The sequence below is a fragment of the Melospiza melodia genome, chromosome 9 (assembly GCF_035770615.1).
Source record: "Melospiza melodia melodia isolate bMelMel2 chromosome 9, bMelMel2.pri, whole genome shotgun sequence".
Taxonomy (NCBI): Eukaryota; Metazoa; Chordata; class Aves; order Passeriformes; family Passerellidae; genus Melospiza; species Melospiza melodia.
The window spans coordinates 14,264,721-14,287,102 of NC_086202.1; the positions used below are offsets into that span (position 1 = coordinate 14,264,721).

The following is a 22,382-nucleotide window of genomic DNA, read 5'->3' on the forward strand; positions in this document are numbered from 1 at the left end:
TTTTTTTTCTTTTTTATCTTTTTTCTTTTTTTTTTTTTTTCTTTTTTTTTTTCTTTTTTTTTTTCTTTTTTTTTGAGCCAGATCTTTATTTTGCCCGTTAAAGTGCGGCGAGAGATTGCCACCTTGTGGTTCCTTCTCCTGCAGTGCCGTGTTTTTCTTCCCACATGTTCCAGGCTGGATCAGTGGTTTCCAAACTGCTGTGCAGGGATTTCTAGTGACAAGGGTACTCTGTACAAGAATACCCTCCAAATACTTAATTAACTAGAAAAACACATCTGTAATTCACAGTCTTCAGTCCCTATACCTAGAAACTTATCACTAGAAAACCTTTCAGGAATCTAACTTGCAAGTTAATAAACATGAGTAATTAGTGGCATGGGTACATAGCTCCCAAACAGCAATACAAAACACAATGGCAGTGATGCAGAAAACCCTTTACAATATTCTAGCACCAAGAAGTCTGTGAGAAATTCAGGGCTGATGACAGCCTGCCATTGCTAAAACATGGGATGATCTCAGACAGTAGTTCCCACAAGGTCCTCATAAAGAAAGAGCAGCCATGTGCTCATGCCCCCACCTTGCAGACAGGATGGCAGAACAGGACCAGGCTGTGCTGGTCCAGAGTCACTCTGGTACTGCTTAGGGCAGCTTATGAGATCTGTCCCTCAGGCAGCATAACCTGGGGCAAGGTCTGCACAAGTCTGTTACCAGGTGGCTCCTTCATCAATCATGCCCAGGTAGAGCACCAGGTAATATTTCCCGAGTGATACCAAAGGGGAGTTAGACAGTGGATGATCAGCAAGAGTTTGTGAAGCAGCACGAAGCCCCTGTGAACACCCAGTGAATTCATCACATTTGAAAAAAAAAAAAATAGCTGCCTCCCCCAGAGAGACAGAGTCTCTTGTAACACAGAAAGGAGCACAGATCCCCCGGTCGCTTTTCATGCCTGTCTGCCTGCTGACATACTGACACATAAAGTGACCTATTTTCATGGAAGCAACAATGAGTGAATAATCAGAATTTTTCGGGCACTTCCTTTGCCTCCATGACATTTTCTAGCTTACTGCTTTGCCACTACTGAGCCTGTTGCAGTTGTAAGCAACTGCTTTCCAATTCTCCAGCCTCCTTTCAAATTTGTCGTGAATGTTGGTCCAGGGAAGACACAAAAGTTTAAGGAGTCACCTAAGTCCATTCTTGAGCACATACTTCTGAAGCTAATAAACCCTAGCAACATTCCCCATCAGGTCTAGACACGAGAATAAATGTAGCTACAGTGTGGTACATTTGTTTCCTAGAAAGACTGCAAATCTAACGACTACTCACCCTCCATTAAAAAATCCCAAACAAACAAAAAAAATCAAACCACTCCCACGGGAAGAAGGGAAATTAATCTGAACTGAAAAGCTGAAGAGTAGGGCCTTGACAGATAACAGAGGGAGGCTGAATGCAAATTCCAGCTCCAGAGAGTGCTGGCAGAAACCCCTCAGCAAACCCCGACCGCGCAGCGCAGGGGAGGCGCAGCCCCCGCTGCGCAGCCCCAGGCAGGGTACCAGGGATGGCAGCGGGAGCCAGCGCGGCCGCGGGGCTGGGGCAGAGCTCGCAGCCCACTCTGGCTGCCAGCGCTGGGCCCTGCCCCGTATCGCTGCCGGCGTGCTCCGCCGTGGATCGGCCAGCATCTCACCCGGTGCGGGGAGAGCGCGCGGTGCCGCCCGCCGCGGGGATGCTCCTGCTCGGCGCGGGCTGGCGAACTCCTGGGTCCCTGCACAGCGTCCCGGTTGGCGGCCCCGCTCCGCCGGCCCCTCCCGCCGGGGCGCCGCAGGCCGGCTCCTGGTCGCACGTGGCGCGGCGGCCGCCCGCCCCCCGGCCCACGTGTGCCGCCGCGCCGTGCAGTGCAGTGCCGTGCCGTGCCGTGCCGTGCCGTGCCGGCTCCCCGCTGCAGTCCCGGGGCCGGCACAGCGGCATGGCGGCGGCGGCGGGCCCGGGCCGCGGCGGCAGCGGCGGCGGCAGCTGGGGCCGGAGCCGGGGCGCCGTGCTGCTGCTCTTCTTCTCGCTGTCGCCGCGGCCGCCGGCCGGGGCCGCCTGGCTGCTGGGGCTGCGGCCCGAGGACACGACGCCGGGCCGGGTGTCTCTGGAGGGCGGCGCGGTGCAGGCGGCGGAGGGCAGCCGCTTCCTCCTGCGCCTCTACTTCCAGCCGCAGCCCGAGGGCAACGGCAGCCGCGGGCCGGCGGGGGAGCGGGAGCCGCGGCTGGTCTTCATCGAGGAGGCGGCGGCGGGGAGCACGGCGGCGCGGGGCCCGGCGGAGCGGTGCCGGGAGCGCAGCGCCTGGGCCTCGGACGTGGAGGTGGTGGGGCCGCTGCGCTCGGGCGGCGCGGCGGGCTCGGCGCTGGCCGAGGTGCGGGTGCGGGAGCCGCGCAAGGGCGAGGCGGCGGCGGCGCCGGGCGGGCGGCTCTTCTCGCTGTGCGCCTGGGACGGGCGGGCCTGGGCGCACCACGGCGCGGCCGGCGGCTTCTTGCTGCGGGTGCGGCCGGCCGCCCCGCCGCTGGGCACTTGGCTGCTGCCGCTGCCCGAGGCGGGCTGGCTGCGGGCGCTGGGCGCCCTGCTGCTGCTGGGGCTGTCGGCGCTGTTCAGCGGGCTGCGCCTCTCGCTGCTCTCGCTGGACCCGCTGGAGCTCCGCGTCCTGCGCAACAGCGGCTCGGCCGCCGAGCGGGAGCAGGCGCGGCGGGTGCAGGCGGTGCGCGGCGGCGGCGGCACCTACCTGCTGTGCACGCTGCTGCTGGGGCAGGCGGGGGCCAACGCGGCCCTGGCCGGCTGGCTCTGCGCCTCCCTGCCCGGCGGCGGGCCGGCGGCGGCGGCCGGCGGGCCGCGGGGAGCGCCCTGGCTGCCGGTGCTGCTGTGCACCGCCGCCGTGTTCCTGGGCGGCGAGGTGCTGCCCTATTCGGTGTGCTCGCGGCACGGGCTGGCCATCGCCTCCCGCACGCTCTGCCTCACCCGGCTGCTGATGCTGGCCGCCTTCCCCCTGTGCTACCCGCTCAGCCGGTTGCTGGACTGGGCGCTGCGGCAGGAGCTCAGCGTCTTCTCTACGCGGGAGCGGCTGCTGGAGACGCTGCGCGCCGCGGGCCCCCACGGCGACCTGGTGCGGGAGGAGCTGGCCATGGTGCAGGGCGCGCTGGAGCTACGCACCAAGGTGGTGGAGGATGTGCTGACACCGCTGGCCGACTGCTTCATGCTCCGGGCCGATGCTGTGCTGGACTTCGCCACCGTCTCTGAGATCCTCCGATCTGGCTACACACGCATTCCAGTCTATGAGGGTGACCGGCGCGACAACATTGTCGACCTGCTCTTTGTCAAAGACCTGGCCTTTGTCGACCCTGATGACTGCACTCCCCTGCAGACTGTCACCCGCTTCTACCGCCGCCCGCTCCACTGCGTCTTCAATGACACACGCCTCGACACGCTGCTCGAGGAGTTCAAGAAGGGTGAGGTCGCCGGGCCACCCTCCGCACCCCCCGGGCTTCCCCTGCACCCCTCTGCACCCCCAATGGTTTCCAGGTCAGCAGCCTCCACGGGCAGCCCTGCATGGCCTCCTGGCAGGATGTGGCAGGTACCAGGGATGCTGGGGGGAGTCGGTCCCTGCATGTGCTGGTGTGTCGATGACCCTGGTGTCGCCTGGTGGAAGAGCCCCGGTGCATTGAGGGCCAGCAGCCCTTGATGTCCCTGTGATGTTATGAACACTTAAGAGCCTTTGGCCTCACAGGCTCAGCAGGTGAGCCTGTCACCCAGAGGCTGATGGCAGCAATGGCCTGGCAGCACGGGCATGGCACCTGCCTTGCACCATTGCCCAGACTGCTCTGTTCTGTACAAGGGAGTTTATCACAGGAAATTGCTTCTCATGACTTAGCTTTCACATTTTCAGCTTGGCAATGAGAAGGAGGTCTATAAAGTGTTTCTATGCAAGTGGTTTAAAGAAAGAAGAAAAGATTAAGCCCTTAGAAAGAGCTGTGCTTTTTTTGCAGCTGTGACAGCATTCATAATGCAGCAGCTGCCAGCAGCCCGAGAGATGCTGAGAGCTGTATTTCATTAAGCATACCTTGAGAATACGCACAGCATGTGTTTTTCTCTCCCCCTGGGAGCTGTGTTTTGCCGCGTGCTACTCACTACGTCATGCTGTGGTGAGTGAGCCCAGGAATGGCTGCAGCAGTGGCAGCTGCATTATGTAATGCGGGAGGGCAGCGCTGGGCTCCGGGCTGCTGGCGCCGCTCTGCCGCAGGCTCAGCTGGTCAGATGAGAAGGGCCAACCTGGCCCACTCCAGAGACAGAGAAAGCCTCTCTGTGAGTCATCTCCTGCTCGTTTGTGGAGGTGGGAGGAGGAGAGGGCAGGACGTTTCTCAGTGTGCCAGGAATGTGCTCATCAGATACATGCAGGTCAGCATCTTCTCCGGAGATGTTCGGCTGTGTTCCCGCACCACCCAGGATCACAGGCAGAGGAGTTCTGTGTGCCACCACCTGCCCTCTCTGCCCCTCAGCAGGACTGGAGACTCCCAAGAGAGAAAATCAGAAATTTCCTGGTTTTTGAACAAGACTGTTAGCAAAAGCATTGGCATTGTTCTCTGGGTTCAACCTTGGTGAGCTGCAGTAGTCCATGCCCGCCCCCTTCCCCCCATGCCAGGTGTCTCTTGTCTTCCTAATGCCTTATGTGCTTCACAGTTCCTTCCTAGCTGTGTCTCCCTGCAATAGCGCTGAGGTTCACCTGAGGTCTCTTCTACCTCTTTCTTGTCTAGAGATGTCACATGATTTTGGCACCCTCTCCCTTGATGAGGCTCCCCTGCAATTTATCTGATTTACTTTGATACACTTCCCCTTCCAAATTTCTTCTCCAGCATGGCACCCTATGGGTCAATAGACCTATAAAAATGGGCTTGTGGTTGCTTGGTTCCCTGTCCTTTGCTTGCTGTCCTCTGTGCCCTCCTTAAACAGAGCTGTTTGGTGTGTGCTGCTCTGTGAGCTCGTGGGTATGGTAACAAACCTTGCTACCTGCCCTGCACTCTCATATGCTGGTCTTCATCTCCGATGAAGATTATCCATCCTTCTTTAACATTGCTCCTTTAAACTCTTGGCATATCACTTCAGGTTCTTCCTCCTTTGTATCTGTCTGCCACTGTGGCCTTCTGGGGTGTTTTGCTACAGCCCCTATTTAGAGCTGTGCCTAAACCCTTTATCTGTTGCCACCTCACTTCTCCTTGTCTTTTCTAAACTACATGGCTGAAAAGCCTTGCTTTTGGTCTTCATATCTAACTCTGCATGGGGTTTAGCAATTCCAGCTCTTCCCCCAAATGTTCTTCTTCCCAAGAATTGATGTTTTCTTCAGATTCATCTTTCTTCTATTTGTAGGCATTTGGTCACCCCCAACACCCTGAATTTGCAAACAGTTACCCCCCAGCCCAGCCCAGCCCTGAGTCCTCCTAAACTGTATTTTTCCAGTTCCAAATGCAGGTTCTCATGCTGGCTCCCACATTGTGACAGATTTTAGCTCCCAGCTGCCTTCATCCCCATCCACTGCTGCATCAGCCCTGTTCACTTGACTATTTAATTTCTAAAATAAAGATTTCCCGTTTGTAATTAAGAATCTTTATCACTGTGTCCTTTTGTGTGTCCATTTGAATTATGGTGAAGTATCTTCAAGTTTGATCCAATCAAGGTTGCTTTTCATGGCCAGGTCTTCTGAGACACCTTCACTAATTAGAAAGTAGGCTGATTGCTTGTTGGCTCAGTGAGTGTTTAATGAAGGCATTCATCACTTCACACATCCAAGGTGCCTGCAGGACAGCAAAGCCTCCCACTAATAAAGCCCAGCCTCTTTCTAGGAAATTAAAGTCTCTGGTAAGGATGGGCATTAACAACCACCTCTAGGTCCTTATGTCCCTCACAAGCCTTTAGAAAAGCCAGTTTTTCTTTCCTTTTCTCATTATTAACTCAAACAATTTTTGTATCTTTTATTTCTTTTTGTTATTATAATGTTTACACAAAATTCCTATAACATTTTATATCCTTCTTCCTTGGCTAGCAACGTGTACTTCTGATGTGTTTCACTAATGATTAATGTTCTGCCACATCCACTATACCCATACTGTCATTTTTTTGCATAATGTATAAGTAACGCAATTTCACTGCCAGAGCTCCTTGCCACAGTACACAAACATTTGTTCTTTCTTACTGAAAATGTCAAGGGATTATTAAACACAGTGCTTTTGGATTCTTCCTCACACCTCTGACAGCACTTTCATTTTCTGTCTCCTACTCACCAATATCTCACTATTATCCTTGTTTACCTGAGGCATTTCTTTTCTCTTGCTGTTCTGTCCCAGCTATGAAGATAATCAGCCTTTTTTCCTCTTTGGTGTTCTGTAGCAGGGTTGGAGGGGAAGCTTTCCTTCATTTGTTTCTAGGTATGCTCACACTAACCTCGTTTGAGTGCAGTTCATTGCTGCATTGGTGTTTACCTTGATTTTAATCCCCAATTAGATGTGTCACAAACTGCCTGTCCCCCAGCAGGACCTTGGTGGAAGGGATTACCTTCCACAGACCTGTAGCATCAGCTTTCCATTTAATTTAACATTTAAATTGTATTAAATAGTAGCACACACTCAGTGGCACCCAGGGAGCCCTGGCCCAGTGTGGTTATGGTGCCCAAGAGCTGTGAGCTCCTGGTTAGCAAAGCCTGGCTCCTGCTCCATCACAGCAGAACTGGTCAAACTCTTCACCTCTGCCTTTTCACAGCCCTGCTGCTGCAGCCATTGTTAGATTTCTCTTTCAGTACTGATTCCTGCAGAGAGGTGGTTAAATTGGGGGTCCCAATGGGAACTGGGAAAACCCCAGAGAAGACTCCAAACAGCACCAGAGGGGAAGTCTGGCCTGCAAGAGAATAGTGTAGACTTCAATCCACAGCCCAAATAAGGAGGGCAGCTGCAAAATCCATGCAGAAAAACAACATTACAGCAGCATGAGACAGGTTCAGCTGAAGGAAGGAAATACTTGTGCTGCAATATGACTTTGACTTAATCTTCTCAGCAAAAAGAACTCAGAAATACTGAGAGCTGGACACCCAATTTGCCATCTTTTCAAGGAAACTAGACAGTCTTTTATAGAAGGCATATATTGTTTTGCAGCATTAACTGAGAAGTGTTAAGTGAAGGACCCTAGACAAAATGTGTCCCCTCTTCACTGGAAATAAGAAAATACATACCAGTACAGTAATTTTACCACCTGCAGCCTGGTGAAAGAAGATGAAAATACTGAAGGATTGAAAAAATTGGGAGACAATCTCTTGGCAATTTGTATTGGTACACCTTGGAGTACCTGGCTTTATTCTGGGCTCCCAGGAAAAAATACCTAATACACCAAAAAATAATTGCACCATATTTAGCAAGCTACAGCTAAGTTGGGAGGCAGATGAGCTTTCTGTAGGACAAACTTTACCTAGGGAATGTGGAGCTATGAGGAGGGCTTTCTGCATTTATTCAGTGTGAAATGTTGTGGGTGATACAATCTGTTTCTCCTCCTTTCTTGAAAATAACCAAGCAATACATGTTGCAGCTCCAGTCCAGTGATGTAACTGCTCCTGGAAACCTCTTCTGTGAGGTCCACCTCCTTGTTTTGCAGTGCCTCTGGGAAGTCACAGTCTTGTCCCTTCCTCAAGTTGCTTATGGGTTTTGTTGACTGATTTCCTGGAGGAATCCATGTACAGCACTGGCACCTTTCAGCAAGTAACTTTCCTCTGTCAGAGGAACAGCAGAAAATTGCTCTTAATGTTCATTTTCCTGCAGCAGGACAGAGGCTGAGCTGCAACTCAAATTAGCTTTCTGTGGCTTGGCATCTTTTAAGAGTTACTAAAAATAAATTCTCCAAACCCCAAATTTCAGGCTTAGCAGGGAAAACAGCCTGTCCTGTGGAGGACAGCTCTGCCCTAGGGTCTGTCTTTCCATTTCAAAATGCTCCACAGCCTCTATTAGACTTCTGCAAATTGGATGTAGCTGGAGAAGGTGCTTACATCTGCCAGGAATTGGGGTCAGTACCATTTCAGATGCTTTTTGTACCATTCCTCTGATCCCGCAGGCACTGTAAGCACACAGTGTTGCTTCAAATTTAACTCAGCCTTCAAGAGATTTCTGCAAGTGCTTTAGTCACTCTGCTGGGCACCTTGATGAGCTGAAGCAATGCCCTCCCAAGGCAGTTGTATGGGTTAAGGAGCCAGTTTTTCCTGGGAGCTATCACCTACACCTCCCCTGGAATGTGATTGCCAGGCTGGGAGCAAGAGAGCTGCTGATAGACAAAAAATGGTCTCAGTGTCTCATGCTGCAATTCTGCCTGAAACATTACTGTGCATTTCCCACTAAACTGTGCTAAATCTTGCTGTGTAAGCCCTGGACTGCTCTACCACACCTCAATAATCCCAGGATCAGGCCTGCTCTGGGCAAGCATTCAGCAAAGCAAGAAGAGAGCCAAGTCCTTGGGGGAGAGGGAGCCCTGCCACCCAATTCCCTCTTCATAGCTGTCAAAGGCACCTTCATGCTGAGCTCTTGGGTACCCAGGAGGTCAGGATCCTGCTGCACTACAAATGGAAGATGAGGTTCTGTGTCCCCTCTAATCTTCTCCTTACCTTTCTGATCTGCAATGGTAATAGCTCAGCTATTCCAAATATTCCATCTTTTTTACAGCTTTCCTTAGGATTAGGAAAAGCACAAAAAGAGACTATGAGTGAGGCTACAAACAGATGTAAGCAGGTGAAGTTTTTGTCTCTGAGAAGGGTCTGGGTTAGGTTAGGATTTACAGTTTTTCCTTTACATAGCTCTTGTTCCTGTAGAGCTGTGGGACCCTGCAGCCCTCTTGGTTGTTTCCCCCCTGCTTAGATGTGCATTTCCTCTAGACACAAGGTGTGCTTTTGCCCAAGGTGCAGAGTGGTGGCAACACAGGATCCCACTCACACACATTGCCAGTTCAAGGTGCTCAAATCAGGGTCCCCACTTTCTTCAGATGCAGGTCAGCAAGACAGCATGGAGATGCTGGCAGCCCCTGTGAAGAGCTCTGAAGAAAAGCACACAGAAAATAGATTTCAGTTACATCATGGTTGTTTCACAAATCAACCTTATTTAAAAATTACTCTTCTTTTTTTTTTCCTTCCATTTTGTAGCTGCAAATGGTTCAGGCACAGGTCTGTGCCTGCACCTTTGATCTCCTAATAACAGCTTCATATCTTACTGTAAAATTTATGAAAATTAATTTCATGCTCAGGATGTTCATCCTGTGGAACAAGAGACAAGACTAAAACATCTTTAACATTCCTCTGGCAGGGTACCTATATAAAAAAATGATAAAGAAGTAGTCTGGGCTATAATTGAACCCAACAGCACTTTCTTTCCCAGAAATCAAGGCATTTCCATGTGTTCAGACCCCATTCCCTCATTGGGGAAGATGCTTGGAGGTGGATCTATGAGCCCAAGGTCATTTAGGTGCCTATGAAAATCAAGGCTCCTAAAAATGGGCATAAAAGCTTTGGATAGCTGTTCAGATGCTTGTTCCATCTGGAAGCTCTCAGCTGTTTATATTAGCTCTGTAATTTAGCATTTTGAGGCATTAACTTTCCACTGAAGCTGTTGTTTGAAAAGAGCAGATTTCATGTAGCTCATAAAGAATTTAGTGCAGTTGTATCCCATGCTGAGCAGACACTTAATCACCTATAGACTTCCTGTGCCAGAGCAGTCCTGCGGAGGCCGGCGGAGCTGCTCGCACAAGGAAAGTTAATTGCCCATTTGTTCCAGCATTTGCCAAACCAAGGCTTTGATGCTCAAGTGTTCCACTGTGCTTTCCTGCATCAGCAATAGCCCTGTAAAGTTTACGTGTGACAGCTTGCTAGTGGGGAAGTAGCTCACCCTTATAATTCATCTCATTTGAGCTATCGAGCAGTGGTTACAATAGCACGGGTTTTGGAATCAGTTTTACAGATCTTAAAGGTGTTTTAGGTCAAGTTTGGGGGTTTGTTTAAATTATTTACCCCCTCTGTTGTGCTCCCACTGAGGCTGACCTGCTGGATAATGGCAGCAGAGGCAAATATGACCCCTCTGATGTCCCCAGGTCTGTCCCTATGCCACCCTCCCTTAGACATTGCTTCCACCTCATTGCCCAGATTCTGCCCTTGTACATGCTCCAAAGGTTTTTCCTCCCCTGCAAGTGCAGCAGCTCCCAGGGCTGGGCAGAGGGATCTAGCTGAGCTTGGCAGCACTGCCCAGGAGGGAACAAGCCATGGCCATACAGCCAAGGCACCTGCAAACCCCACACCGAAATTTAAGGGGTCTGTTGAAAAGCTGATGGGAGGAGATACAGGACCCAGTTGGGCCAGGGGGGTGGGACACAACTTTGGGAATCATCTCATGTCCCTCGGGTGGGAAATGGGAGCATGTCAGCCCTCTCCCAGAGGGGAGCAGCTGTGAGCAGCACTCACTTAAAGGACCAGGACTGGCTGGCATTCAGGGCTTTTTGTGACATGGACACCACTGGCCAGGCATGGGCTGGGATCAGCTCTCCTGGTATGGGCAGCAGCAACCACACTGAACTGCAACAATTTTCCATTGTTGGGTACCTGCTCCATTTCTAGTGTGGATATTAGCCTGGAAACATGAACCTGGGAGTTTGGAGTGTGAACACAAGTGTTTATTTTCTGTGAAAATAAAGAACTCTGGAGTGCTCCAACAGCCCTATTGGCTCTGCCCCCAGTGCAGTGAAGCCATGGGTCCCCTTCCAGGTTAATGGTGCTGGGTTATTTCTAAATAATCTCATTTGCAGCTACGTGAACATGGAGCTTGAATCACATTTCTAGTGTAAATTGCAGTGTCGATGTAGGTGTTTGGCCAAAAAAAGAATTGCCTCCATCACTCTCTGACTGCCTTTAAGTAGCACCTAAGCTTTCTGTAAGGGCTTGGTGGTTTTGGGTTGCATGTAAATGTCATTAACAACAAGCTCTCAGCCAAAAGAAATAACTTTTTCCCGCTCCTCGCTCACCCAAGGACTTGTAGGAGACCAGATGGCCCCAGTGTTTGGGAGCAGAGTTTGGCAAAAGAGACCTTTTCAAAAGCTGGACTTTGCTAAGATGAAATGTAGCTGTCGCTGCTGTCTTGCAGCCAACTCCTCTGCTTTTTTCTTTCTAAGTGCTGTGTTGCTTTATGAACAGAAAAGATGCACAAACCTATGTATGAAAGGAGTGAAATAGCCCAGTCTAAAGAACATGCTGAATTTTCAGTGCCCTGGGGCTATTGATTTGGGGTTTTTTTAAGTAAATTTCAGTGCTACTTGCTGCAATGTTATGTTCTCATTTCTAAATCTGTAGGCGTGGGAGGCAGCGAGCTGCTCTCTGAAATCTTGCAATAAAACCTTGGTATGAGGAGGAGGGAATTTATACTGTGGAAAATGCCCAAGATTTGCTGTGAGAAATGTATAGTGCTGATCTTCAGCTGAGAAATGTTGTCTGCTCGTCCCAAATCCAGGGCAGGGTTATTTGAAGGTTACATGATCCCCAGCAAGCCGTGTTTGTGGGGCTGCCAGGCTGCTCTGGGTGTGCTTGTCCCTGCACCTCTGCAGGGAAGAGAGCTGGGAGGGCAAGGAAGGAGCTGTGCACCCGGCAGGAGCCCACCCTGTCACATCTTCATGCATGGATGCTGTTCACATCCCCTGTCAGGAGCAGCAGGAGAGCTGGCTGGGATGGGTTTATGGGAGAAGTGGATGCAGGGGCAGCTGCATGGCAGAGAGGACCTTTCCCTGGTTTGAGTGACCATTGCTGCTGAAGGAGCTCAGCTGTGAGCCCAGGGGGAAATAAGGTGTTAGCAGCTTCCCAGAGCTCACTGCAGCTTGGAATTCAGGTGTTAGCAGCTTCCTAGAGGTCACTGCAGCTTGGAATTTAGGTGTTAGCAGCTTCCCAGGGCTCATTGCAGCTTGGAATTCAGGTGCTAGCAGCTTCCCTGAGGTCACTGCAGGCATTGCAACAGGAGACCCCAGGGGTGCAGAGCAAACAGAGGGAGCAGAAGTTTTTGGCTGTGGCGCCAATGAGGGTGCTTTTAAGTAAAACTAGAGGTTCAGAATCTGTGTGTGCTGGTGGGCAGTGTGGGAGCCACACAGGCAGCAAGAAACCCAGTGCTGTTCATTGGCAGGTCCAGGAACATATTGGAGCTGGAAACCCAGAAATTGTTTGTGGCTTGGAAGTCGGGTTCTGGTCGAGATGCTGAACAGGATCATAAATCAGAGCAGCCAGTAAAGGAAGGGAGAGGTTGAAAAAGTCAAAACAGCTTACAGAGAGCTGGATATGCAAAAACAAATAGAAATGTTTCAAGTATGCCAAAACTGAGAAACTTGAGAATGTGTCAGCAGAGCTGCCAGCTTACAAGGGACAAGTGAGGAAGCTGAAACTGTGATCCAGGAACACTGGAACTTCTGAGCAGTAGTCAATATCATTGCAGCTGAAGGTCCTGGACTCACTCTGTTTATTTAAGGTAACATAGAGAAAATGCTGTTAAGGGCAGGACTTGGAGAAGAATTTCAGGTGCAAGCTGATGGGTTGAAAAGTGTTCAGTGTCTGCATCCAGATGGTTCACCCAAGAGTTCTGCAGGAGCTGGGCTGAAAGCTGCAAACAAACATTCATGTTTCTGCATAAAAACCAGCTGCTGTTTCAAGGAGATGGAGGCTTTGACCATATTTTATGAAAAACCTCAGTATTGGTCTACACAGTGATGGATAGAAAGATGAGGGGGAGCTGTTCCTGGCAATTTAATAAGAAAGATAATTAGCAACAGAATAAGAAACACCAGGAGGATATGGGAAATCAGGAGAGCCAAGGACACATTCACATTTCTGTGTTGGAGAACATTGTCTCATTGCTCTGCTAAGAGTTTCATGTCAATGAAGCTGAGGGTAAGGAAGAGATGGTGTCATGTACACTTCATTCCTGCACAGGAGGCTTTCAAAGAGCTGAACAGAGTGACTCACAGCCTGGGTGAAGAGGGAAGGTGGACCCCAAGAAGAGCCTACATGTACAAACCAGTCTGGACAGCAGCTGTCCTGTTAGGCTGGGCTGCATGTCCAGCCCTTCTCCTTGGGCTAGCACACGTGGGTGGGTTTGGGTGACAGTGTCTGCTGTGATCTGTGCCTCCCACCAAACCCTGCCCACCTGCCTGCCCACCATGCTGGCCACCCTCTCAGGATCACCAGGCCAGGTGTCTCAATGCCACTCTGCTTTTCCCCTGCAGGAAAGTCCCACCTGGCCATCGTGCAGCGGGTGAACAACGAAGGGGAAGGAGACCCGTTCTACGAGGTGATGGGCATTGTCACCCTGGAGGATGTCATCGAGGAGATCATCAAGTCCGAGATCCTGGATGAGACAGATCTCTACAGTTAGTGTCCCAGAGCAGCTACTGCGGTTGCAGGAGCCAGGGTGGGAGCCTGCACAGACACACAGATGTGGGTAGGAAACAGGCCAGAGCAAATTGTGGTTCTTCCCCAGAGTGATTTGCTGTCATGATGGGAAAGACAAGAATGATGGAGAGATGCTGGTCAAGGGTCTCTATCTTGGATGCTCAAGATAGAGAAGTACCAGCATCCGCAGCGGGTGGCTGGGCAGGGCCTGACCTAGGAACGTCTGTGCTGGGCATGACATGGGTGGTTCCCAAGCTCATTTGCAACTCTGGGTGATGCATCCAGCCTGGAGAGCCCAGGTTTACAGTCCTGTGTGGTTTACAGTCCTGCTCCCTGCCCCAGCAGCTGCTCCCAAGGCTGCATGCACAGCAGGTTTTATGCACCCCACTGCTCCATCTGCTGCTCTGCTCCTCAGCAGCCCTGCCATAGGGTGCCGCCAGACGTGCCTGTCCCTGTGTGTGTGCATGTGCCATGGGGCCCTGCAGCTGCAGCAGCTTTGTCAGTGCCTGCTCTTCTCTGCTCTGCTCTGCCTGCAGCTGACAACCGGAAGAAGGAGCGGGTTCCCCACCGGGGACGCAAGCCCCAGGATTTCTCCATCTTCAGGCTCTCAGAGAGTGAGATGAAGGTGAAGATCTCCCCGCAGCTTCTCCTGGCCACCCATCGGTTCATGGCAACAGGTACACTTGCTCTTGCGCAGGCCCTGCAGCACCAGCCCCACAGGGCATCCCTAAGCCATCCCTGGGTCAGACTCCCCCCCACTGAGCAATTTCCACCCGCTGGACCTACAGCCTGGACATTCCACTGCCCCACAGAGCAGGTCTGCATTTGTCTCCCCTGTTGGCAGTGGGTGCTTAGGCTGCAGAAGCAGGGGGGTGCAGCTCAGAGATGAGGGGTTCTGGCAGTCCTGGGCCTGCTGAGCACAGCATGTGTGTGTTGCCTCCCCTCTAGAAGTGGAGCCTTTCAAGTCCCCCTACCTCTCTGAGAAGATCCTGCTGCGGCTCCTGAAACACCCCAATGTCATCCAGGAGCTCAAGTTCGACCGGAAGAACAAGAAGGCAGCAGAGCATTACCTCTACCAGCGCAACCGTCCTGTCGACTACTTCGTGCTCATCCTGCAGGTGCTGGGGCAGCAGCGAGCAGAGCGGGGCAGGCCTGGCCCTGCTTTCTCCTTGCCACCGTGTTCTGGGCTGCTTCTAATAGCAAAGATGCCCGTCCTCTTGTGTGGGACAGCAGCCCTGGATGGGTCAGGAGCACGGGGAGCTTGTCTGAGAGGGTTTTCCTCCTCCTTCCAGGGGAAGGTGCAGGTGGAGGTCGGCAAGGAAGGACTGCGCTTTGAGAACGGGGCCTTCACCTACTATGGTGTCCCTGCCATCATGGCTGTTGTCTCCTCAGGTGAGGCCTCTGTGGGCTCCCTCTGGCCCTACCTTTGGTTCAGCAGCATCCATGGAGGCTAAACCAGCTGGTGCCAGGAGAAGGGGCTGGCCATGGGGTGGGGTGGCCCTGCTTTGGGTTGTGGGGCAGGAGCCCTTCCTCTGCTGTTCCCACACCTCCAACTGTTGTTTCAGAAAACGATGTGCGAAAAATGGGAAGCCTGGCAGGATCCTCCTTCCTATGTAAGTATTTTGGGACAGGCTGAGGCCCTAAAACCTTTCTGCAGCACTGGCTGGCTGGAGGGGCTATGGCTTTTCTCCCCATGCAAAACAGCTCAGACTGTGCTGAGGTAGACAGAGAAACAACATGCTGAGGGGCTGACGCAGCAAAGACCCCACAGAGTGACTTGGAGGTCCCTTTGAGGTCCCTTTGATGTACTCCTGAAGTTTCTACCATATGCTGGCTCTCTGCTGGTGGGTCCCAGCATGGCTGGTGCTGCAAGGGGCAGTGCCCACTAGTGAGTGTTATACTCATTCTAGGTCTCAGAGTAAGACCTCTAGACCCATTTGCCTTCCTGAGGCCCAGGGCACAACCTGAACACAGGGCCCACATTGGGCTGCTTGGGAATTGCAGAGATGGCTGATTTACCTGTGAGCTATTTCATGTGGTGGTGGGAAATTAGCCGAGTGCCAATAGATTCCCTGCCTGAAGAGCTGATGGTTAAGAAGCAGATCCCCTTTTTGCAAGAGTTGAGAGGGAGCTCTGACTAGGGGAGACTGAGAGGTACCCCCTTCTTTGCTATAACCCTACAAAGGTTTGCTCCCGTGAGGCTCAGGAGCAGGTTGAGGTGCTGCTCACTGCCAGTCCATCACATCCCTCATCAAACCCCAGATGCTGCAGTCAGATCTGCAGTGCTGATGGTGAGCTGAGATGCTCTACCTGCCTAATCAAAACAGGCACCTACTAAATGCGTTCTTTAGGGAGATGTAAAGAGGAATGCCATCAAGAGAACAGGGGCAGTCTCTTGGGGCAGGTGGCTCACTCTGGTGGGTCCCAGTCTTTCTGCAGCTCTAGAGTTCACCTATTTCCTGCTCCTTGCTCTGCCTCCTGCAAAAGGCTGGCTCTGGATTGATGGATTAACCCCTCAGTGCACATTCCTGCTTCACCCTGTGTCCAGGTTTGGACAGAGGAAACGGTGAAATGGCCACTTTCTACCAGAGTGCTGCTGGATGTCCCAGTGTCCTGTGTCCTGGGTCAGAGTCCCCCCGGGCCCAGTGGGGCTCAGGCAGTGAGCGCTGCCTGGGGCCAGCAGGGCAGCAGTGGGAGCTGTGTCAGAGCAGCCGTGCATGTCTGCAGTGCCGCCTGCTGGGACGGTGCTGCTCAGGGCTCCTTGGCTCCCCGTGCTCCCCATGACACTGCCAGCAGGTGTTTTCTGCCGTGCAGCCATTCCTGCCTGCGGGGGACAGAGCTGTGGCACACCCCTGGCCAGCAAGGAGGCAGGCTGGGAGGTGACAGGGCATCTCCCTTTTGGGGGAGGCTGGCATCCTCTTTGCTCCTTGAAGGAAAGGACTGTGAGTAGAGTATCACAGCTGAGGATTCAGACAGCAGCCTAGAGCATTTAATAGGTTGTTATCAATTAACTGTTATTATGCAATTGTTTTATCTGCAGCTGATCTTTGGCATTAGTGCTGTGTGGGAGGGTCAGGCATTGGGAGCACAGAGTCAATGCTAGTGGTTATCAACTCATCCTTTGCTCCCATCAGGACAAGGTCATTCCAGCAGTGCTTCTTGCTGATGTCTTTTTTATTTGCAGAACGTTTTGATTCAGGGGAGGACATGGAGCAGGAATTCCTGGGAGAGCAGCAGGGAGATTAGAAAAGGGGACTGCAGGGCAAATTTCCTGGGGGTTTTACATTTGAAGCAATTTATAAAACATTAACCACACAGGGAGCAGATAGTTCCTAGAGTGCTGCAGCTGTGCTGTGGAGGCAGGGCAGGAGGGCTGGCAGCTGGGGGATCATGGCAATGGCTGGAGTAGGGGCTGGCAGCCAGCAGGCTCACATCTCCCTCTGCTTTCGAGGTGGGCAATGGCAGTGGTGAAAGCAGAGACTGGCAAGTGTTGAGGAGTGCATCACTGACCCTGTGTGTTGGTGTCTCTGTGCTCCCCCATCCCCTGTGGCATGGCCCAGGAACGCTGTCCAGGGCAGCAATCACCAGTAGGGGGAATGGCCTGCCCTAGAAATTGTCATTGCTGCTGTAACCCATGGCAATAAAACATGAAAAGTGAGTGTCTATGATTTACCTTCTCTGTGGCAATGGGTCAGGCAGCCCCAGGTGCACAGTCCTGGCTTCTTGCAGATCCTGCAAGGATCAGCCCCAGTGGGTGGCTCTTCCTGGCATCACCCAAAGGTTGTTGAGACCCAGGACCTTGCAAGGAACTGCAGGCAGCCTGACATGAATCCCTTTGCTCTGCATCACTGTGAAGAGCTTCTGTCAGCCTCTGCCTGCAGCTGTGGGGCTGGGGCAGCAACTTTTGCAGATCATGTTCCTTCTTTGCCATGTGCCTGCACACACAGAGGCATCCCAGACACCAAGTGCAGTGGTTTAGCTTGCACCCATTTCCCAGGTGGCATAAGCTGACCACAAAGTCCCCTGTCCTGGCAATGGCTGGTAAAGGGTTAGAGCCAAGTGCCAGCACTTAGCTCATGGGGGAAAGAAGCTTTCTACCCATGCCAGGGCTGCAGGAAGTTGTGTGGCTCTGCAGACAGGCCTGGCAGGAGCAGATGCCCTCTGCCAGCTTCACCTCCCCTTACCTTGTCCCAGAGCAACCTGCTGATAAACAACTTCCAAGACTGTGTTCCTGCCCTGTTCCCCTCTCCAGAGCAGAAGCAGGAGGCTGTAAAAGGGGTGGGAAGGGATGCTGGAGACAGCAATAGGAGCTCAGCCCAGGACTGCTGGCACATGATTTTTATTCTTCTTCTTCCTCTTGGTCTGTATCCCACCCTCACCTCCATCCCCCACCTTTCCCCTGGGTCCCCTCCTTCCCTCTCCCTCCATGTCTCTGCAGTGCCTGTCTCAGTGTCCCGTACTTTCGCCTTCAGCAGAGGGGACTCCCTGGCTGGCTCTCCAGGTAACAGGGCATGGCTTTGGCAAGGGCCTCTGCATGTGACAGGCTCCTTCCAGCACCTGTCCACAGTGTCCCAGCCCATCCTCCTCCCTGCATGCTGGGCAGTACCCACGGCACCCCGGGCAACCCCTCACTGGTTGGTGGCACACTGGGGTCAGCAGTCCTGCCACAGCCTCCCCAGTATGATACAAATCCCTGCAAGAATGGGATGGGGACAAGGGGAAGCCATGGGCTTGGGCTTTCTTTGGTGTGCACTTCCTGTAATTTCCTGCACTTAGCTCTTGGGGTTTTGGCTTGCTGCTTTTGGTGACAGTGACCTGCAGCCCTGCATGCCTGCTGCCCTGCCCCCCTGGCTTTCTGCTGATCCGGGTAATAAAAAGCATTCTAGCAGCAGAGCAAAGTCAGCACAACGTCACCTATGCAAGGAACAAGCTGCCTTTGTTCCCTAATAAATCACTGAATAGACAAAATCCATCATGCCATGTGTCAGAGGCCACACTGTGTGTCAGAGGCCATCAGTCAATGTGAGTGACAGACCAGCTTGCCATGGCAGCCTCTCCTCCTGATCTGTCATAGTTGGGGTGAACAGAAGCACGCCCTTGAGACAGGTTAAGCAAATACTCACAGGCCGCCAGCTGCAACCAGGAGAAGTTGTGCCAAATGTGGTGCAGAAGGCCGGCATTAACAGGATGGCTGTCAGTGACAGGCAGGCAGCAGCCCTAATCTCTGCTGGTGCTGGACCCGGGCCAGACTCCTGCCCAGTGCCTCTGGTTTGTGTGGGGCTGGCATGGCACTGCACACACCAGCCTGCAGTGAGCAGGGCGGGCTGCAGGGCCCCTGCCAGCCCCGTGTCCTGGGGAACAGCCCCTGGAGGTGACTGCACCAGCACTGGGAAGCCAAGCAGCAGCACGTGTGAGTGTGTGCCTGTCCCTGCTGTCCCCTCCTGCAGTGAACAGGTCACCGTCGCGCTGCAGCGGCCTCAACCGCTCCGAGTCCCCCAACCGGGAGGACTATGGAGGCAGCAGCACGCAGCTCCACAGCAGCAGCAACAACATCTACACGCCCGACTACTCCGTGCACATCCTCTGCGACGTGCAGTTCGTCAAGGTATGGCCAGGGCTGGCAGGGACTGTCCCACCCTGCCCACGCCTGTCCAGGTGCCCTTGTGCCCCATTGTGCCCCAGGAGCCTGGTGGGTGCCCAGCAGGTGCTGAGGAGTCTTGCACTTACTCCTGCTGGAGGTTTGGAGCCACCAAGTCTCCGAGGGGTGACGGTGAGCCCGGTGCCCACTGAGCTGGGTGCACGTGTGTGTGCCAGGTGACCCGGCAGCAGTACCACAACGCGCTGGTGGCCAGCCGCATGGACAGCTCGCCACAGTCGCCTGACATGGAGGCCTTCGACAGGGACTCAACCAAGGCCTCGACTGCGCGGGGAACCCCACAGACACCCAAGGAGGACCCTGCCATCCTCTTGAATGAGAGGAACAGCATCATGTGTGAGTCACCCAACAGCATTCCTTCCCTGCCACAGGCCAGCGCTGCATGTCCCCTGGGGGGGTCTGTGGTGGGGCCCTCTGGCACGATGCACACACCACCCCTGGGATGCAGCTGCACATGGAGCGGGGCTCGCATACAGTGCATGCATTTGCACACACACACACACACCTGTGGATGCCTGCACGTCCACACAGCTGCCAGTGTGCAGCATGTAATTCCTCATTGCCTTGTGCTCGTGTCCTGGGGGCTCCAGGCATCTGGACCTGCTGCCATGGCTGGCAAGCTGCCGCGTCCTGCCCCAGGGCACAGCAGCTCCGTGCCCGTGTCCCTGCAGGCAGCCGCTCGGAGGGGCTGCGCAGTCCCAGCGAGTCGGTGTTCCTGCGCATGGAGGGCATCCCCTTCATCCAGGAGGAGCTGGCTGACAACGAGGAGAACAGCAAGCGGCAGAGTGAGTCTGGCCGGGGGGCACACACACCTGAGCCCGGGGCTGGCGAGGCCACGGTGCCCTGAGGTGCTGCAGCCATGCTGGGCTTTTGCAGACAGTGAGTGCTGCGGGACCATCCTGGAAGCAGAGTCCCCAGGGCGAGAGGCCGGGACCAGCTCATCGCCGAGCAGCTCTGAGGAGGCGCTGGGCAAGAGGCTGCTGAGATCCCTCAGTGAGTAACTGACCCAAGCACGGCACACCCAGGGGACAGCTCTGCCTCAGCTCCCCGCTGCCTGTGTCAGCTCTTCCTGTCCTGGGGACGCCCTGCATGGGGCTGGTGTGGAACAGGGGACAACCCAGCTCCCTGTCAGTACCTCAGCAGAAGGCAAAATGGCACCTAGGACTAGCTCAGGCAGAGCCAGCCACTAGGTCCTGGCCCAGCCCTATGCACCCCTGCCCTGAGCACCGTTGCTGCTGCAGGTGGGCGCAAGCAGCGGACATCGTCAGAAGGTGAGAAGTCTCCAGAGGAAAGCTCCAATCTCGCCCCATTGATCACCTGAGCAGCAGCGTGGCCAGAGCACAGTGCTGGAGGCCCGTGCAGACTGGAGGTAGGACTCTGCCTCTTGGTGCAACATTCCTTTCCCAGCAAGTGAGAGGTCACTCAGTTTAAATGGTATAAAATAAGTTTCACGCAGCAAAGTCAAATGGGGTGGTCTGGAGCCCATGGAGGTGTGTGTGTTGGTGGGGGCTGGAGCAGGATCAAGGGATATGGAGCAGGATCTGCTCTCAACAGCAGAGACGTCAGAGACGAGTGAGAGCTTGGCTCATGTTTTCACTGTCGGCACCAGTTCACACCTGAGCTTGGCTAGGAAAGGGGCCGCAGGCCTGAGCAGCAGCAGTCAGAGAGGGCAGGCTCTGGCCACCTGCACCAGGCTGTGCTTGTGTCTTGCAGGTCTGCAGCATGGGGGTCTCCTGCCGAGGCTCACGCCCAACAGCAGGAGGTCTGCACTCGCTCGCTGCCTGTCCGCCCGCTCGTGCCGCCCCTCCCTGCAGGATCTGTGCAGAGCCCCATCCCCAGGCGAGAAAGGATGGACCCCACAGGGCTGAACCACGCAGGCAGCCTGCACCAGCTAGCTGGAGTCCGAGGGCCCTTGCCCTTGCGAGCCGCTCCCTGGTAGCATCTGGTGTCAAGGAAGAGGTGGAAAAAGGAAAGGTGAAAAAGTGTCTGTGACGGCATCCCTGCAAGCAGTGCAGGGAGGGGCAGCCCAAGCCAGAACTGCCCTTTAACATCACTTACCATCCCCATCCCAGCGAGGCCCGGAGCCCCGCAGTGCCGGTGCTGCAAGATGTGGTCTCCAGCAGGAGGAGAATGTGCTCTTTGGGGGTGCCACAGCAGCTCAGGGCCCCAGCACACGTTGGTGCCGTGCCTGGTGACACGCCCGCTTGCAGTGCCTCGCTCACGCTGACCATGGACACGGCCCAGCCCTCCCGAAGCCCTGCCAGGCTCAGGGCAAGGAGCCCCGCTCACCCCCAGTGCAGCCCCCTCGCTGGGGAGGGGGCTCTCCATGCTGCATTGGACCATCCTCCTCTCCACACACGCCTGCCGCTGTGAGGGAGGCTCGCACCAAGACCTGGGGGTGGGACAGACCAGTCAGTAGTTTTTGTAGAGGCTCAACGCAACGGGGATATCAACATTAAAAGTGATTTTTCCCGGAGTGATGCCCTCTCTGTGTCCATGGGTGAGGGAAAGATGCTCACCCCTCCCAGCAGGCCAGGCTGCCCTCATACCCAGGGCCACAGGTGCCAGGAGTAACAGCACTCAGCCTCACTGAAGGGACCAAGAGAATGGGTCAGCACGTGCTGCCTGATTTCTTGGTCTGAAGCTGGGCTTTCTGTCACTCCTGCATCCAGGAGAACACTTTGCAAGCAGGGAGATAAGCCCAGCAGTGCACACAAGGACTGGGGAAAACCAGGAGTTAATATCAGGCCATTGCAAACACAATAGTGGGATACACGTGCTGGAGTAAGCCTGACAGATAACGACAGAAATCTCATAGTCCACCCATGCTGATAAAAACTTCAGCTGGAATAACTGCAGCCCTGTCTGGGCACTGCCCTTCTGAGGAAACACACAGCAATTGAAAAGTGGACAGAGGAAAGCAAGGGCTGGAAAACAACCTACCCCAAAGGCTGAAGGAAATAGAGTGACTTAATCTTTACTGGTGAAGGATGTGAAGGGGAGAGAGGAAGTTTTCAAATACAAAAAAAGCTGTTGTACAGAGGAAAGGAATAATCTGTTCTCTGTTGCCATGGTAAATGGGATAATTGGTAATGAGCTTACACCACAGAAAAGGAGAAATTTAGGTCACTTGTTAGGAAAAAACAAGGTTGGTAAGACTAGCAAAACACCAATATAGATCACATGGGGTGGGCCAGCCTTCACACCAGGAGGGTCTGTAAGGGCAGAAGTGTAAGCAAATATGATAAATAAATAAATAATCTCCTCCTGAGATGA

The 22,382-nt window shown here is 53.7% G+C and overlaps 1 protein-coding gene across 1 annotated transcript; it reads left to right on the forward strand.

Moving 5' to 3' along the window:
- The first annotated feature begins 1,555 nt into the window (after positions 1–1,555).
- Positions 1,556–21,582, forward strand: CNNM1 (cyclin and CBS domain divalent metal cation transport mediator 1). The gene is made up of 13 exons (XM_063162894.1): positions 1,556–3,476; positions 13,285–13,428; positions 13,987–14,127; positions 14,399–14,568; positions 14,743–14,842; positions 15,016–15,063; positions 17,889–17,951; positions 18,898–19,055; positions 19,265–19,442; positions 19,778–19,891; positions 19,983–20,099; positions 20,348–20,475; positions 20,820–21,582. Exons 1-12 carry the CDS (start codon positions 1,556–1,558, stop codon positions 20,425–20,427), a joined length of 3,234 nt encoding a protein of 1,077 aa, XP_063018964.1. The 3' UTR covers positions 20,428–20,475; positions 20,820–21,582.
- Positions 21,583–22,382: the final 800 nt, after the last annotated feature.

Excerpts from the sequence above, each read along its gene's own strand:
- CNNM1 (XM_063162894.1), top strand. The coding sequence starts at position 1,556 with ATGGCAGCGGGAGCCAGCGCGGCCGCGGGGCTGGGGCAGAGCTCGCAG. Across the intron at positions 3,477-13,284 it reads GCTCGAGGAGTTCAAGAAGG|GAAAGTCCCACCTGGCCATC; the intron begins GTGAGGTCGCCG and ends TTTCCCCTGCAG. Across the intron at positions 14,128-14,398 it reads CCATCGGTTCATGGCAACAG|AAGTGGAGCCTTTCAAGTCC; the intron begins GTACACTTGCTC and ends CCTCCCCTCTAG.